Source organism: Haliotis asinina, chromosome 2 (assembly GCF_037392515.1).
Source record: "Haliotis asinina isolate JCU_RB_2024 chromosome 2, JCU_Hal_asi_v2, whole genome shotgun sequence".
Lineage (NCBI taxonomy): Eukaryota > Metazoa > Mollusca > Gastropoda > Lepetellida > Haliotidae > Haliotis > Haliotis asinina.
Window position 1 is genome coordinate 63,002,507 of NC_090281.1, and position 18,050 is coordinate 63,020,556.

Below are 18,050 nucleotides of genomic sequence, written 5' to 3' on the forward strand. Positions count from 1 at the left end.
GAATACAGAGACGTTCCCGAGAACGATTCCATTCCCCCCTGTGTTGATTTCTTGATTGGAACTGTCATACTGGTGTATAAGATACATCTGATAGCGTTATATCCGGCATCAATGCTATACGGTTTTATGTACATTGTTGGGGTGGGGTTGTCTCCCCAACTTGAACCCAACTTGAACCATGAACATGGACTTTGTTGTTTAGGGCTGTAGGGGTTATGGGTTGTAGGGGTTATGGGCTGTAGAGATTATGGGCCGTACGGGTTATGGACTGTAGGGGTTATGGGCTGTAGGGGTTATGAGCCGTAGTGATTATGGGCTGTAGGGGTTATGGGCTGTAGGGGTTATGGGCTGTAGGAGTGATGGACCGTAGGGGTGATGGGCTGTAGGGGTGATGGGCCGTAGGGGTTATGGGCTGTAGAGGTTATAGGCTGTAGGGGTTTGGGGAGGCTACCATTGTCATTGTTGGGAGCTACGGCCGATTGGGCGCAAAGTGTTTAACCCTTTCAGAAACAGCCGGTGTCATCACCGTCATTTTTCAGTGATTGATACATATAATTTTGTCCCGTGAAGATCCGAGTTAGAATTGATCTTCAGTAACCCATGCTTGTCGTAAGAGACGGCTAATAGGATAATTTGGTCCAGAGTTATTCTCTAATCATGCATTATCTTATAATATTATTTTAAATTACTGAATTAATCTGTTGAAAGGGTTGTGAACAAGAGAAGCAGGAGCACCATGTATAAGGGAGTGTAATGTGTGACTATGACCATGCATCACGGATGTGACTCAAGCTGCAGCCATTATAACTCTCTATATAATTACGAACAGTTACTCCCAACACCGCCGGTTTGAATAACTTAATTCGTTGGCGTTCTTGTAAAGAGAGTTCTGTCACAGTGACAGGGCGTGGTGGTATGCCGTCGCTAAACACAACAACACGCCATGACTATGCACGACCCAACTGGAGAGATTTCTATAGGGTTGTCACAAAACATAGTGATTGTGGTTCATCTGGATAAGGTCGCATTTTCCAATGTGATTATGAAAGCATGACGCACAGATGCTGTGGTATATTCATCGCAGGTGCGTTTGGGATGCCGCTGACTGTAGCAAGGGGTCACGCAGTGGAGTGTGAAGTCATTCACCATGGTCACTTACTGGGATAAGTAGAATTATTTATATACAAAGCAGAACTGCACAGACGTGTGGTCAAGGAAATGATTCTGTATTTATTCACACGAGAGAAGTGGGTCTTCAGAGTCCGACCCTTCATGTCGTTACTACAGCACAATTTCGTGTTAAGTACATAATAGATGTAAGGTTCACATTATTAAAAATGGACTTCACATATTGAGTGAGTTTAGTTTCACGCCGAACTCAGCAGTAGTCCAGCTATATGGCGGTTGCCGTTTAGTAATCGAAATTGGAACAGACAATCCAGTGATCAACAGAAGGGCCATCGATCTACGCAGATGGGATTCTATGACATGTGTCAACCATGTCAACGAGCCTGACACCCTATACCGTTAGTAGCCTCTTACGACAAGCAGCCTGACACCCTATACCGTTAGTAGCCTCTTACGACAAGCAGCCTGACACCCTATACCGTTAGTAGCCTCTTACGACAAGCAGCCTGACACCCTATACCGTTAGTAGCCTCTTACGACAAGCAGCTGTTACTGAAGATCAGTTCTAACCCGGATTTTTTTAAGTTTTATTTTTTTTAAGTTAAATGTTCAGTGGGCATTGTTATGATTATAAAGTGGTTCACGTCTCAGTTCACACTGAGGATGAATTTGTTTAATGACCTTACAGGAATAAGAGATCATAACTATTGAAACCATTGATGCCCTTGGATCATGTCATCTTTGCGTTATTTTCATAACTAGTGTTATTATCATCGCTCTCCTCTTCAACTAAAGATCTACTACCACCACACATGATGCCAGGAGAGAGATTAACTCTTCACCATTTTGATGAGTGCAAGAAAATATCTCATATCCTGCAGGAATATGGGCGGCAGCAACATGGCGTCACGGAGCTCACGGTTGCTGCTGAATCTGTGTTATTTTCGTGTGAGTTATTTAGAGACATATAGGGAAAAGAGTGAACACACTCAACCACCACTGTATTACAAACCCTTCACAAACCCCGGACACATTTGATGATAACGGCGGCTCATCTTTCCAGAGTCCCAGGTGAACATGAACGCATGATTCAGGAAAGGTATGCAAACAACCCGGCAAGGCTCACCGAAAGTGGCCTTTGATGCAGAGACTTGCAGAGTGCCCACTCCAATAAGAAGATCTGAACATTTTTAGAAGAGATACATGACGGGTAACAGCCATTAGGCTTTATAGAGAATGAAATCTATTTTCGTGGGTAATTGTTTTTCTTTATTCTTCTGTGGTGATGTATTATATCATAAAGGTATCAGCTTTTTTATAAAATGTGCACAGAATATTTGAAATTCTCTTTGCTATCTACAAATAGTTATTTTACATCAAATTCATCTTCAGGGTTAGAATGACAACCCTTATCACACAAGCAAATTGACACATATTAACACAAGTCACAAAATACAAAGCTGAGAGGTAGACCGAAAGTCCTCACGGCTCTCTTAAAGGCAAAATCCGTCGTTAAGGAATGGTTTCATAGACATGGCTGTCACTGACGGATGCTGGATACTCGGATGCAGGACTAGGAGTCTTCTTCATCGTTGGCGGGTCTACCTGAGGAGGTGAGGCCTTCTTGGAGTTGGGGACGTAAGCTGGTGCCGTTGAGATTATTTGTGTTGGTGGCGAGTAGGGTGGGGGAGGGTAACCTAATCCCGCCGGTGGGGCGCCACCTGGGTGTGACTGAGCTGGGTAACCGTATCCGGGGTTAAAGGTTGGGTTCGGAGTACCTGGATAAAATAATTTACATTTGTAGAAAACAACATAAGTTTGCGTAAATATGTCTGTATAATGTAAAGCAAATTCCGACTGAAATGACGTATGGTAATAAATGTACGTGCACAAGTTCAGAAATATCCTGAATCTGAAGTTCTATTCGTATCTGATTTTTTTTAGATTTTATCTTAGCCAGAGCTACGTTCACTCCAAACACCGCACAAAACTTTTTGAGTTCTAACGCGACCTTAAGCCTAAATATATATAAGAATGGGATTGTCATACCATCACTCCCTCCTGGAACAGTGAGCATGCTTATGGGTTAGAACCGCTGTTTCCATTCACTGACTACGTCCGTTTTTTTAATGCATTGTTAAATCAGTTACTAACACAAAGCATGATGGACAAGACAAACTCAGTCGCAGACATCAACATGCGCAAGGTACAGATATCAGATGTATGTTCCGAAACACAAATTAATCGTTTTTGAATACATGTTGTAATGGGGTGTCAAGTGACTACGGTAGAAAGGTAACGAGTCCTGCACAAGGACACTAAACTCAATGGTGGTTCACGAATCGAGTGATCATGAAGTCATGGACAATATTTCACCGCCTTGTTGTGTAAAATGCCTTAAAATGCCTCGGAGTTCAATGGGTTTTAAAATGCACGTGTGTAAGGAAAGAAGGAGTTTGAGAACAACACAATTCAAACACAACAGTAGTAAACATAATAAGACATCGTACGTGTCTTCAACTCTTCCACGCCACCAGACCAGGCAAACCTGTGATGAGCATCAGCATCGTCACCATCGTTCTACGCAGTTGGGATACGATGACATAAGTCAACCGTGTCAGCGAACCTGTCCATCCGATGCCACTGGCCGCCTCTTACAAGCATGGGTTACTGAAGACCAATACTAACCCGGATCTTCACAGGTGCCCAAGAACTAAGGTTTCATTAAGTGTTGTTTGTACCTGATGGTTTGACAGCTCGTTTGTTTGTCTTTACAGTTCGATCTTCTTCTCTTATCGAAGATTTCCGACAGCACGCGCAGTACAGGGCGGTTCCTACTATGATGGCGATGAACACCACGACACCAACTGCGATGCCGGCAACCGCAGCAGTCGACAGAACAGTCGTGGTAGCGCTGAAATGATGTAAAATGTGTTGTGATAATAATCCAAGGGCTACGGGGTAACTTGGTGGTTAAATCGTTCGCTGAAGACTAGGGTTCGATTTCCCGTATGGGTACTCTGTGTGGAGCCTAACGTAGTTCAACGATATTGCTTAGTTCATAAAACACTACTTTTCCTGTCATCTCAGGCATTTCCCCAAATAATTGCAGCCCATAGGTCGAATGATTATTCCAGCAACATCGCGACACCTGAAATAGATTTCACATTTTGTCCCTATAGGTGGAAAATCTGTAGAAAAAAGCACCGGGTCTTCGGCATAACTAGCGAGTTTCTTATCTATTACATTGCCTCACAGCCCCCATGAGTGTTTTATGATCGAGGCTTTGATAACCTAATCGTCATTATCTAATTATTGTTTATCAGCCATACTGTCTCTGGTGTCAGCAACATGGTCATCGTCGGCCGTCATCCCTGAGAACCTTTCACCCAATGACACGATGTGGAATAAGCGAAAGACTGTCAAAGTGGCTTCAGATCAAATACACTCGCTATTCATTTTCAAATGTATAGTGAGATAATTAATTCAATCTGTCAGAGTTCAAATAATTCTGATTCACTACGTGGTCATAATTCTCCAGTAGTACGGCAAATATCATGACAAAACATAACATGCCTCTCTGAGTCAACGCCATTTCCGTGATTGCAGGTATGCTGCTCTAATTCCATGTTTACCCTTACACCTGGAAGCTGGATAATTGTTTATTCGTCATGGTTGGCGACAACATTAACCATATAGACGTCATCCAGTACAGTCACCAGCCACGCTTGACAGACAGCCAACACCTTCCCGCCCTCAATGCAGTAATGTCATCTCACATACTTCCAGACCAGTCACCATGGCAATAGTTCCTTCAATTCTACACTGACTGCTTTATCGAGAATGTTAATGTGAGAGTACATGACATTATTGATGACAGGTATTCATATTTACATTTGGCCATGACAAAAAAAACTTGATAAGACCTCTCTGATCAGCGTCTCTGTTCGTGTAAGGAAATACCGGCATCATTGTAACCATCTGATCTGACCAGCATGAGGTTCTGGTGGCTGGCGTTGTTTGTTTTTAACTCACCTCGTAGAGCAACAATACCTCGAGTCAAGGTCCCCACAGCAGCGATCAGCACATGTCAGTTTCTTCTGTGGTATATTGTCGGGTCTGCCCCCAGGGCCATCACTTGACCGTTTCTGTCGCTTGGAGCATTCTTCATATGCCAGTGCTGAATAAGATGATTCGTGCATTTACTTACTGATATCAGTCATACAATTTCAGCAACATAATCAATACAAGAAAGACATACACACGGAACACATATACATTGGATAGGTTGAACCATATATATTTTCCCTGGTATGAATATGTCGACCCCAATCACATACTGAACAAAATATATCAGTCACACCTCTTTTTACACCTTTACTGATCTAGACAATGCATACTGACCCCATAATGCAGCTACAAAATAACATTACACAAAGAACAGTCATGGATCATCACAGAGAAAACACTTGAAAGACAGTTGATACCTCTATAACTTAATAAAATCATGGTGATTTTTTTATACTATTTTTGTATATCTGTGTACACAATGGTATGTAACATTGCTACTCACACACTGTGATCACGACAGAGAGGATGAAGGCTGCATGCAAGGAGACCATCTTTGTCCAATGTAAATATAAACTGTAACTGATGTGTGACCGTGTTTTCAGCACGAGAGGTGGCGTGGTTTGTCATGTAAACACGCCCTGATGTGGAAACACAAACTATGAAGGCTATCCTTAGTGTCGTCAGCGATGCACAACGTTAAGTACATGTTGTTGAGGATTGTTTAGTTCAGTTTTGTTTGCTTGTTAGAATCTGTTTGATAAAAAATACAATACGTTCCCTGAACTTTCAATGATTTTAAAGGTTTGTTGCATTTTGTACCGACACTTTCGAAAAGATGAGATAGGGGACGATAATAGAAATTAAGACTATCCAGGGTAACAATGATTTCCACAAAAACATCTGTCCTCTTGTAACGTGTGACGTAATGTGAGACGAGAAGAAGAGTAATCTCTCCTTGAAAACCCACGAAAATGCAACTTTCCATTATAGTCAGAGCCAGGGACACCCTCGTTAATCACAAGGGTACACGTTCCAATAAATGTCCAATAGTACCCTGGACACATCAAAGGGAGGTAATAAAATCATCGGGCCGGTTGTTTTATTACCCCTCTTTGCTGGTTCCGCAGCCGAGGTTGCCAGTGTCAACAAAAGCATCGGCCGTAGCCGCGAATGTTTTGCTAGCTGTGTGACTCTGATTTGGAGTTGAAATCATGGAGACAAACAGACAAGTCTGAACCTTCGAAACTTTCAGTATATGCATGGCCTCATTTTACCTCTTTCAGAGTACCTCTGTAGCAGTTATGTTGTCAAGTTTAATCTGTAGGCTAAAACAAGCGAAAGTGAGTTGTGAAAAAGGCTTGTGTTTGGTATGCTCAACTTCCCAGCCTAGACACCAGGGCCAGAGAAGAGTCATAATACAAATGTCTACATATTGCACACGTAAAGGAAGCGCCTTCACAATGAAAAACACACGCCGAGGGTCAGCGATGGCAGACGAAAAAACTTTCCGTGTCATGGTCATGCGAGAACCGATAACAAGAGACATTATGTGTGGCAACCAGCTATACATGCGGTCGAATAGTTAAGTCGCGATGTCACCGTTCAACATAAAATATCGTAAGGTAATGATCGTTTTTCAAACCGTTTTTATCCGAGTGTCCCACATTGAGTTGGTCTTGCATATTTCATGTGGCCGTGCAACGAGGATCTGGTTCCTCTGGAACACAACGAAGTGAGGAGACCAACATTCTAGATTATTTTGAATGCCGTCTTGGGGCTGCTTTGTAGACAGTTTGGACTGGGGGCTGGACATCAATATAGAAATATATATGTTTTACCTTCTAGAGGCGTCCAACATCGACATGGTCAGTGTCGCAAAACAATTCATTAAGAATGACGTTATGTACGCTTCGTTCAGTCCTTGATACAGACGATGAAGTTCCTTTGTTTTCAAATGGATTAGTTTCTATAGTTTATATTTGGAATATCTTTTTTGGTTTCTTGTTGAAAGTTTCACATGATATTGGTGAGTCACTGCTATAAGCTGGCGAAGTTAGAAAATACGAGTCTAAACCGATATATTGTAGGATCATTTTAGAAAAATGTTAGTGATGTTACAAAGGATGTTTACTTTATGATCCCAGCAATGGTGTTAGCATGACAATATTTCTCAGTATTTGAAATACCAATAACAGGTAATAGGAGGTAATTCAAAATGATAAATTTAGGAAAATCGGCGTTTTTCAAGCATTCTGTTTATATTCTAGTCATTTACCTTGAATTGCATTTTACATGGTCTAATATAAATATTTCCCCAAAGCCTACACATCATGAATTGATGTTTTCAGTTCTTCTTCTGTGTGTTTTAACAACGTGTGTGTTTCAGTTATCAATGGCAGGTTTAGATTTTGGCCAAGTCGATTAAATGTATTGAGGCAGAATAAACAGGTTCAAGACAATAATTCCAGTAGTCAGAGCAAGGGAATATTCTGGTATGGCTATCATTAGAAATTGATTTCATTTAGAGCAGAGGACACATTAGTAAATATCATGCAATTGGACACCTGGAAAGTATTGATGACACCAGATGTTCGCAAAAGAGGGTACACGTTTCCTTCCCAATTGCTGGTGCCCGTCACCGACACAAGCTGTTTGACACGTATGTCCAGCATGACGTCAGCGTCAGCGTCAGCGTCAGCGTCAGCGTCAGCGTCCGAAATTAACATAAGTCCTAACGCCGAAAGCCCAATGAAAACCACTTGGACCCACACCTTTTGATTTCTGCAGGTTCTCAGGCCATCAACTTTTTCATTGCCAGTAGTTAAGAGTATTATCATTCAGCATATCATTGAATAATTTCTTGTTTGTACCTGGACCAGTTGTCACATATGTGTTTGATTGGAATCACCTATATTGTAACTAAAATATAGGGCCTGCACATTCTGATAACATTTTTATGGTTCTGGGTCTTTTGTGACTGCAGATGTTTAGGGTTAGTAGCAAACACTGCATGGCGCAGTATTACTTCTCCCTGGAGACGGCGGCTCGTAAACGAACCAGTCAGCACTTAAGATGATTGCTTATGTTACATTCATCTTAATAATCTAGACGAGGGCAGAAACAGAGATGAACAAGTATCTAGCCAGGAACGGAATCCAGGCCTTCGGTAAGACGGAAAAGCGCTCCAATCTTTGAATTGAGAATTTCTGAGCAATCACTCTTTGGTGCTGACTCTTGGCCACAAAATATGCATCTACAGTTTCTGTTATGAACTGAATTCATACAACTATGTCAATTAAAATCCTCGGCTGCTTCACAATGAAAAAAGATTGGTTGAATACGGCCTCATTTAGTCTTGTTCAAGTCTGACAGGTCATTCCACTTGCTTCAGTACATTTTGCTGTTATCCGGAAACTGTCTGTCTCTTGATCTGTTTGTTTTGCTGAACACTGTAGATCCAAACGTTCACAAAGCAAGATTCTCCCATACGTTATATATATTTGTTTTATATATACATTTCTATATCGTGTGTCCCATAGGAGTTCAACCTGCCCATCATAACAATGTGAGTGTTCCTGAAAATGAAGAGTCGACTTAGTGGTCTTAATAGCAACTGTAGATAATAACATCAGAAAAATGCCTGTTCTGTCGTTGGCAGGTGGAAAATATCTGGCAAAGCAGAAGAGGAAGGTCTATTGAAATTCCATACCTAATAACAATTACGTCTTCTGTTAATCCAATTTGAAAAGGGTAGGGGACAAGGAATAGACTAGAGTATTTTAAATACCGGACCAGCAAAAACACACAGAGTGAGCGAATGAGTTTAATTTCATGCCACACTCAGCAATATTCCTGCTATATGGTAATGGTCTGTAAACATCCAGACAATCCAGTGATTTACAACATGAGCATCGATCTACGCAATTGGTATGCGATGGCATGTGTCATCCAAGTCATTTAGACTGTCCATCTGATCCCGTTAGTCGCCTCTTACGAAAAGCACGGGAATCTGAAGATTGTACGTTTAACAAACATTTTAATTATTATGTCAGCAATGTTTTAAATTCCTCTGATTAGCATTTGTTCGAAAACTGTTCACTTTCTCCGATAAAATTATTGTCAGTAAACATCGGGTTTGCAAGGGATTGATGACCGTCCTCTCAATGCTGTATCAAGTTGTTTTGTGAACACTCGACATGCTTGATTTTGATATAGGGTTTACGCTCACAATTTCCAAGCAAAGTATAAATTGTCTAGACATAATATAACATTCAGTCTTGTTAGCCTCAACTTAGTACACAACTGGTACTCCACATATTGTAAACAACCCGCCATTTCATTTTGGACTTTTGGAAAGAGCATTCTGAGCTCACCTCAATGGGGTTATGAGGCTATTTGTAATATCGCACACGTTTATCTGTCTGTCATGAATTCCCGGTTCACTGTGGCAGTGTAATCTGTTTGACCGGCATACATATTTTGATTAGATGAGAGACTGACTATTGTTCCAAGTTGAAACTTTGTGTGAATTATGCAGTTCATCAAAATCTTTTCGAGCAATCGTTGTCCTAAAATACTCTTTCCAGGATGAAGTGTTCACATGTGACTCATTGTCACTTAGCACTGTATATACACTGCTCAGACTGTCTGGCAATGTGCTGGCAGATTGTCAACCATATTGTTTAAGACATTTACGTATGGTTACTTTAAATTAGTAAGCAGTCTTCTTTTGAGCAGCCTCAACTATGACATGTTCATCATAATTCTGTATTTGTCTATTTCATTTACTGCCTTGAACAAAGTGTCATTAACCTTAAGAAAAAGAATCAAATAATTCATTATAAAACTCTATGTCAAAGTTAAAGGCAGCGATTGAGAAAACTGCTGGTGCATTAATTTGTTTATTCAGGAGTGGTAGCAGTTTCCACAGTAGATTTCAGTCGTCTCAAAATACAAACAAAAACAGCAACTCTGTACAGAGCCTGTAACAATGTCACATTTGTTAGGTTTCGTATCCTACATAACATTTTGACATTTTTAAAGAGATAAATGCCTCTGACAGTGACATTTTATGCACAACTTCTGAGTCACGAACTTTGAACAGACTTATATTGAACAATGTATGTAGTATTGACTCAACGTTCGTTTATCAAACAGGAACGGGTTTTTTCTGCAAGCTGATAAGATCACGTTTCCTTCCTGGTATCAGAGGGGCTGCACACCTGCCTCACGCACAGAGCTTACAATCACTTACACATGTGTTATCGGTACATTAGTCTGTCACATATCAGGGATTAGCCGACAACCAGAAGCAGACTGTATTGGCGTTGAGTAAGTGTGCTGTTTTTTCAGCACCTAGTTTAGGTAAGTGTGAAACGTACTACTTGTAACCTATGTACAATCATAACAGTATTTCAGACGCAAAATTACGTTGATATGTTAATCGTATTAACTGTATTAGTCCATACAGGTTATGTATTTCCTCAGCTTGTTTCAATTATCAAACATTTTTAAATATTATGAGGTGTTTATTTATTGTCTTTTCATTTATTGATTTATTTTGTGGAAGGTGTGGCGTGTTGAGTGGGTTAGAGTGCTGACTGTGTTCTGGCGATTTGGTGCCTGACAATGTAAATGGTGGATGTATTTGACTGAGAAGTTGTAATCGAAATTTAACAAGTTAAATATATTCAGCTGCAATATGGCTGAAATACTGCCGATGTAGCCTAAACATTTCAGTGATCTTATGGTTAGAAATAAAGCACTAAACAATCGTTCCCGTGAAAATACACCTTATATTTGGTTTTCAGTATGTTATGCTTCTCTCAAGCAGCAAATGCGCTGATTCGGTTTACCTATTATCAACCCAATGTCATTGATCAATGCTCATGATGTCGATCATTGGTGTTCCTGTTCTGTGTGCAGTTATTTACAACCCTCTTTGTTTGACGCAATGAACTTGACGACCGTTCCGGTGTACTTAATAGTGATACTTTAGCTTTAGTGATAAATAGCTTAAGTGGTAAGTGACGTATATGACTCAGATTTCTATTAGTCGTTGAAAGTCAGATTTTGCTGAAGTAAATGTCATTCACGATATGAGTGAGTGAGTTTAGTTTTACGCCGCACTCAGCAATATTACAGCTATATGGCGGCGGTCTGTAAATAATCGAGTCTGGACCAGACAATCCATTGATCAACAACATGAGCATCGATCTGCACAATTGGGAACCGATGACACGCGTCAACCAAGTCAGCGAGCCTGACCACCCGATCCCGTTAGTCGCCTCTTACGACAAGCTGAGTCGCCTTTTATGGCAAGCATGGGTTGAAGGCCTATTCTACCCCGGGACCTTCACGGGTCTCATTCACGATATGAAAGTCAAGTTCATAAATATCTTCCTCTATTTTCATGACACTCCCAAGTTGTATATATTCCTCATCAAACGTACAGTCAGTTTGGTTCATTCCAACCCATGGGGTTCTTCCAGAAAGTTGGTTTAGAATGATTGTGGTTGTTGACGATAACACGTCCTTGAATAACAGGTAAAGGTGTACTGCCGGACTATGGTTGAGTCACTCACAAAACTAACGTTAACGGTAAGTAAGAGCTACTTTCGTCTACGTAACACAGCTGCGCCAGTCAAGAAGACCTCGGGTATATATGCAAGTTCCATTCATGTAACTGATTATGATTTGAATGTCCTCTCGATTGTGGGTCTGTGAAGCTCAGCGCATCTCCAATTTGAGAGGCACTTGGACTACGGTCTCGTATCACAGTCGTTCTAATGAAGCGTTTATCGTCCTTGGTTGACCAGAATGACGTAAGATTGTAATCTGCTTATTGGTGACTGGGAAATGTTAAGAGTTGGCACAATGCGCAGTGTTGTTGCCACTTCCCCAATGCTACATATAGCTGTTCGTGACTTGACACACGTAGCTGTTCTTGACTTGACATATGTAGACAAACAAGTTTCTGAAATTTGCAAAGTAAACAACTCATCCCATGTTGAAGACATTTGAACTCATACAACTCATTACAAGTACCATATATCTGAGTGTCTGTTCATGTGCATGTGTACTGTCAATATTGTAACTGGGTGTCGTTGTCATTTGAAAGCACAACAGAAGGTCCAGAACCACTTTATCAATATACATAGAGACGGCCAAGTGCCGTTATCAGACATATGCGATGTGCTATCCAAGCTTCATCTTACACACATATCGCGTTCAAACCAGAAGATGGAGTGTTTAAAAGATCATTTGTTTACGCACTCATTTATTATAGCGCGGTTGGTTATGAAATTATAGTGAGTGAGTGTAGTTTTACGCCGCACTCAGCAATATTCCCGCCATATGGCGGCGGCCTGTAAATAATCAAGTCTGGACGAGACAATCAGTGATCAACAACATGAGCATCGATCTGCACAATTGGGAAGCGATGACATGTGTCAACCAAGTCAGCGAGTCTGACAACCCGATCCCGTTTGTCGCCTCTTACGACAAGCATAGTCGCCTTTTATGGCAAGCATGGGTTGCGGAAGGCCTGTTCTACCCGGGACCTTCACGGGTCTATGAAATTATAGACAGATACTTACTGTGTATTATATGTATCTGTGATCTGTGCGCTTTGTCATTATTCGGGTCAGAGCTGATTTTCGATCGAAAAGGCGAGCGAATAATGGGAACTGGTCGCCAGGCTCGGCAGGCTCGCTTCGCATTTCTCATCCCATCGTGTTTCGTATGTCAATGCTCATTATGCTAAATACTTATCTCTTGTTTTGTTGATGTTTGTGTGTAATAACTGCCATTATCCACGTTATCAACGTCAAATGTGCAATATTTTGTTTTGAGGTTTACTTTCCTCGAAACCAACCCATGTCAGAGCCAGTGGGGTGCACTCAAGTGTAACGGAGACTTTCATTGGCCACTGGTTCATTTGCGGATACTCTTAGCCGGCTCTTTGCTTATGGCTCATAAGCCTGATAGGTGTTAATTTCAAACTGCACCTGGTCAGTGATTGAAGTTGTGCATTGTAGATTGTCATTAAAATACAGGCTGACAGACATATAGGTGTCAACAAACCAGACATGGAGTTTTCTTTGTGACAGAGTCTGCTCATCACAATCAACATGGGTTTTTTGACGTAACGAGTAGATTATTTAAAAGATTAGACTACAGCTCACGACTCCGGGCAGGCATAATGTTTCAACCTCAGCGAACCTGTTCACTGCCCATTCGTTATGAGCGCAGCGCAGCATAGCTGTTGAAACCACTTTTCCCTTCAGCAATGGGGGAAAATTAGTGAATCGTTTGAACTCGGATTTGCGGGCTTTTTTCATCGCGGTATTTTTTCAACTTTATAGGCTGAATTGTGACCTTTAAATAAAACGGGTGTCCACGTGTCACTATTTACAATGGCAAATTTACTTCATTCTCGTATAAAACATCCATGCAGTTCTGTCATCACAGAATATTTGAAATTAATTTATCAGATACCTTAACTTACCTTAACGGGGGTACATGCGAGAGCAACTGTCACTTCCTCGAATGTCCTGATTACGATTATGTGAACTATATCACATAGCCATGTTTTTTTTCAGTTGGAGGTGAATTTAGGATCCTAACAATTCTTTGATGTGATAATTCATGCTCCTAATTACCTATTACCTGCTCAAAAGTGTGCAAAAATATACCATGGCATTAAAGACATGGTTTTCATACAAGTAATACTCAAATATAATTTGTAATTTACATTTGTTTTACCATGTCCAACCGCTCACCAGATTGGCGGGTTTCTTGCAGTTTATTTCAATGTTCGGTAATCCTAATGTTGTGCCTTACTTGTTGGGCAATGATTGCCAAAACCAATTCACCTTTATGTCATTAAGAAAAAAACCCAACCGATTTAATACCCTGCATTTATCTTTGTGTTTTGTTTTGATAATGTTCGTGTAATTGTAAACTTATATTCTCCTGTATAACATTACAGGTAAAATTCGCACCTATCCTTGGGGAACACTGAAAATGAGTTCAGCAAATCGTGTACAGAACAGGGACAAGCGAGGCCTCATGCCATGAATGAAAATATCAAGACTTGTGACAAAACGTAATGATATGGCACCAATGCAGATTATACGTCGATTTCTCCAAAATACAACCATGACTACTGTACAGAAGAGGATTCTTCCCGATATTGTTGAAAAAATGAAGCATAAGGGTTTTTTGGTTGAGTTATATTGCGTAAGAAAACAGTCGAAGCAAACATGGAACTTTGATCGATTTGTTACTGAAGGAGAGAGAAGTGAACCAACTGTTAACAACAGAAATGATGCATTGTTGTTTTTCTACAGAGATGTTGACCATGACGAAGAACTTGGACCACAGATTTATGCACTCACCACTGGCACTGCTTGGAAATTACTTAAGGGTGAAATCGACTGTCGTTTTCCTAAAGGCATTGGTCGGCGAATACTAGAATTCCGTTTAAAGGTATTATCATCGAAACATTTACTAGGGGAAAAGATTTCATCTTATGCAACCTACTGGCAGACGGAGTCAGAAACATTCCTATCATTTTGGGACTGCCTTGGTGACATCACGAGCAAATATCAGATGCCTGTCAAGAAACAGTCATCATTGTACACACTCCTTACCAAAAATGAAAAACGTTCGGTGAACGTTGAGATCAGTGAAGCCAGTATCACATTTCACAAGTGTCTTACGTGGGAGGATATGTCAGTGTTGTTGATAAAGATGTCCAAAATATTTGATGGAAATGTAACTGACGTAGAAATGGACAAAGATGACCCTCGTTTTGACGTGTTTGACCATGTACAACTTGTTAACTCGAAAGCTGAGAAAAAGAAAAACGATGACAAAATGAAAAAACTCCTGACCGAATTATTGAAACAGTCATGTAGTACAAGTCGACTGAGGCTACTGCACAAAGACGTTGAACGCTGGATATCAAGTGACACTTTTCGCCTTGAGAGTTCAAAGGCAGCTGAAAGATTCATACTAGAATGGAAAGGAAGTTCACCTACATTAAAGACAGTTCTTGAGGCTTGCAGGCATTACGCGAGGAAAAAAAAGATCCCGCAAGCTGCTCTGGAGCAACTAGTGAATGACGTGTCTATTCGGTTTGGTAGTACGGAGACAGGTATATTCACCGTTAAAGGAAAGGGAAAGCTGATAGAACTGATTGAAGGACACTTTCCCACTGACTCAGGGATTTCATTATTTAGATATTGTGGCAACTGGTATCGAATAAACGTTGAATATTTGACGAAAATTGAGGAACAATTTTCTATGCTGATAGAAATGTGTTGTTTGGAAAGGGACAAACTGCCATTACCGTGGCTATATCCTGCAATCAAACCGGAAAAGCAAATCGGAAAAGCAAACCGGAAAAGCAAACCGGAAAAGCAAACCATAGATCCTGACACTGTCAAATACTGGATCAGATACCTTGAATTTAGTGAGACTAACAACCCTGTCAAGGATGATATTGATTTGGAAGAGTTTTTGTTGGATGAAACAAATGACGTTGTAGAGAATCAGCTGATCGCACGATTGTTTTCAAAGCAACGAGAACGGGATTACAACAGTGGGTACATACTGTACAACAGAATAGTCTCACAAAGGACCAATAGCGAATCAGGATATTTGCTTGGAGACAATATTTTAATGAAGAACATAGAGCTTTTTGACCTGCTCCACTACACACCTGAATGTACATATCTGATCCATGTCAAAAATGGATTTGGACATTCCTTGAGGGACGTTTGTTCTCAAATTAGAATATCAGCTGACCTTTTGTACTGTCACATGAATGTTACTAACAGGTTCGATATTCTTCAAGAATTCTGGAGGATTGCTACCAAGAAGAAGGCAACACCCTACAGACGAGCTGTTAGACGAATGTATAAAGAAGTGGGATATGACAGATTTATACAAATGTTCCAAAGGGAAATGTGTTTTGTTTTGGCATACAGAGATAATATCAACACCGCACAAAGACCCACGTTTCCCACAACTACAAGCAAAAGGCTCATTGAACTTTGCGGAAAAGATGCTGCAGAAAGCCTGTCGAGGAATTTGGCAGAAAGGGGTTTTGTTGAGAAAAGACGAGGCAAATACTATCTCACAGACAAGATCTTTATGTTAACGGCTGATATAGTGAGAGACATCAAGGATATGAATGTCAGTGATGCTGAAAAGGTCGTGAAGATTTTGAAAGAACGTGTTTCCAAATCCTTCATCTCTAAAATGGAGTTCATTCAGTTGTACAGCTACTTCAGAAAATTTTCCAGAGGAGCATGCGTTTTTTCTTTAAGGATTTACAGCATAGAAAACCATAACATGATGCATGGCAGCAACGGGTCGGGAAGCGAAGCGTCACCTTTCTCACACAGTAGTTCTGAGTATTGTCAAGAGGAGAAACCCAATAAACGGACTCATAACAGCGAGAGGCCGAGAAGCCCAGCATTGCTGTCATCACACAGTAGTCCTGAGTATCATCAAAAGAAGAAGCCCAATAAACGGACGCATGACAGCGAGAGGTCGAGAAGCGCAACGTCACTGTCATCACACAGTAGTCCTGAGTATCGTCAAAAGAAGAAGCCCAATAAACGGACGCATGACAACAAGGGGTCGAGAAGCTCATCATCTGTGTCATCACACAGTAGTCCTGAGTATCGTGAAAGGGAGGAGCCCAATAAACGGACGTATGACAGCGAGAGGTTGAGAATCTCAGGGTCACCTACACCGCAGAGTAATGCTGAGTATCATCAAAGAGAGACGCATAGCACACAAAAGCTTGATAAATATAATTTGGATGGGAAGTGTTCGACTCAGAAGGCTCAGAAACGGACATCTGATACACTACTGACAAACGACATTGGACTTGCAAAGCGGCAGAGGCGTGGTAGCCAACATCATGACCAGGAAGACGCTTGATGGGATTCTTTCTGAGCATTTGTAGACAACAGACTCTTGAAAGGAGAGAGTCGGTGCCGAATCCTAAACGCCGTAAGGTGCAGCTCAGCTACGGGGAGCATGGCCGAAGTGAATGATGCACAGAGGCGCTTGTGGACTGTTCACGCATTCGTTACATTCGTTACACAGTTTTACCTAAAACGAAATACAACGTAACATTTGATTAATACAACGTTCTTGTCATGTCTGAACAACGCAAGTCACATTCATTTCGTCAGTAGATAGAGGCTGAACCGTGGGACTCTGTTGAGACACCTACGACAAGGACAGTGCGGATATCTTTATAAGTATGTCCTATAATGTACTGGTCATTTTGAATGGTGTCTGGGCTGCTGAACGGGAATTATATATATATATTATATTATATATAGTATATTGAGCTTGAACATGATTTTTAAAAAATCATCTTACGACAATGTATTCTTGAGACACTATGGGTTCCATTCACGGATTTAAGGGACAATAAATTTTTTCGATATAATTGATTTATATTCATATATTTGCCAGCTACAAGATGTTCGTCAGAGAACATGTTCGATGTGTGTATATTCCAGTACTATATATTCAAGGTTTGACCTTAAATGCAACATGTGGTATGGATACACGTGCACATTCTGCACAGTAACAAACGTAGGTCATTATGGGAAATGGGAGTATTTGCTTGTGCCATCCAAAGAGTCAAGCAACTATGGTTGGAATAGTTAATTGATTCATATGTGACACGTCAGAGAAGGGTTAAAAACTTTCTTCTGTATCATTGTATTGTGCAACATGTCAGACATCAACGAACGTCGTTTTTTTCTGAATCATTGTAATACAGAGGCACTAAAATGTTTTGAGCCTAACGGTTT

General features: G+C 40.8%; 2 protein-coding genes across 2 annotated transcripts; one reads left to right on the forward strand and one right to left on the reverse strand.

The window, feature by feature from the left end:
* Positions 1–2,372: 2,372 nt before the first annotated feature.
* On the reverse strand, positions 2,373–5,821 carry LOC137274112 (protein shisa-4-like). Its single transcript, XM_067807110.1, has 4 exons — positions 5,702–5,821; positions 5,164–5,308; positions 3,870–4,042; positions 2,373–2,906 (listed from the first exon to the last, which is right to left on the reverse strand). The coding sequence occupies exons 1-4, from the start codon at positions 5,748–5,750 to the stop codon at positions 2,641–2,643; spliced, it is 633 nt and encodes a 210-aa protein (XP_067663211.1). The 5' UTR covers positions 5,751–5,821; the 3' UTR covers positions 2,373–2,640.
* A 4,660-nt stretch (positions 5,822–10,481) lies between these two features.
* On the forward strand, positions 10,482–17,160 carry LOC137271942 (uncharacterized). The gene is made up of 2 exons (XM_067804324.1): positions 10,482–10,563; positions 14,192–17,160. The coding sequence occupies exon 2, from the start codon at positions 14,281–14,283 to the stop codon at positions 17,158–17,160; it is 2,880 nt and encodes a 959-aa protein (XP_067660425.1). The 5' UTR covers positions 10,482–10,563; positions 14,192–14,280.
* Positions 17,161–18,050: the final 890 nt, after the last annotated feature.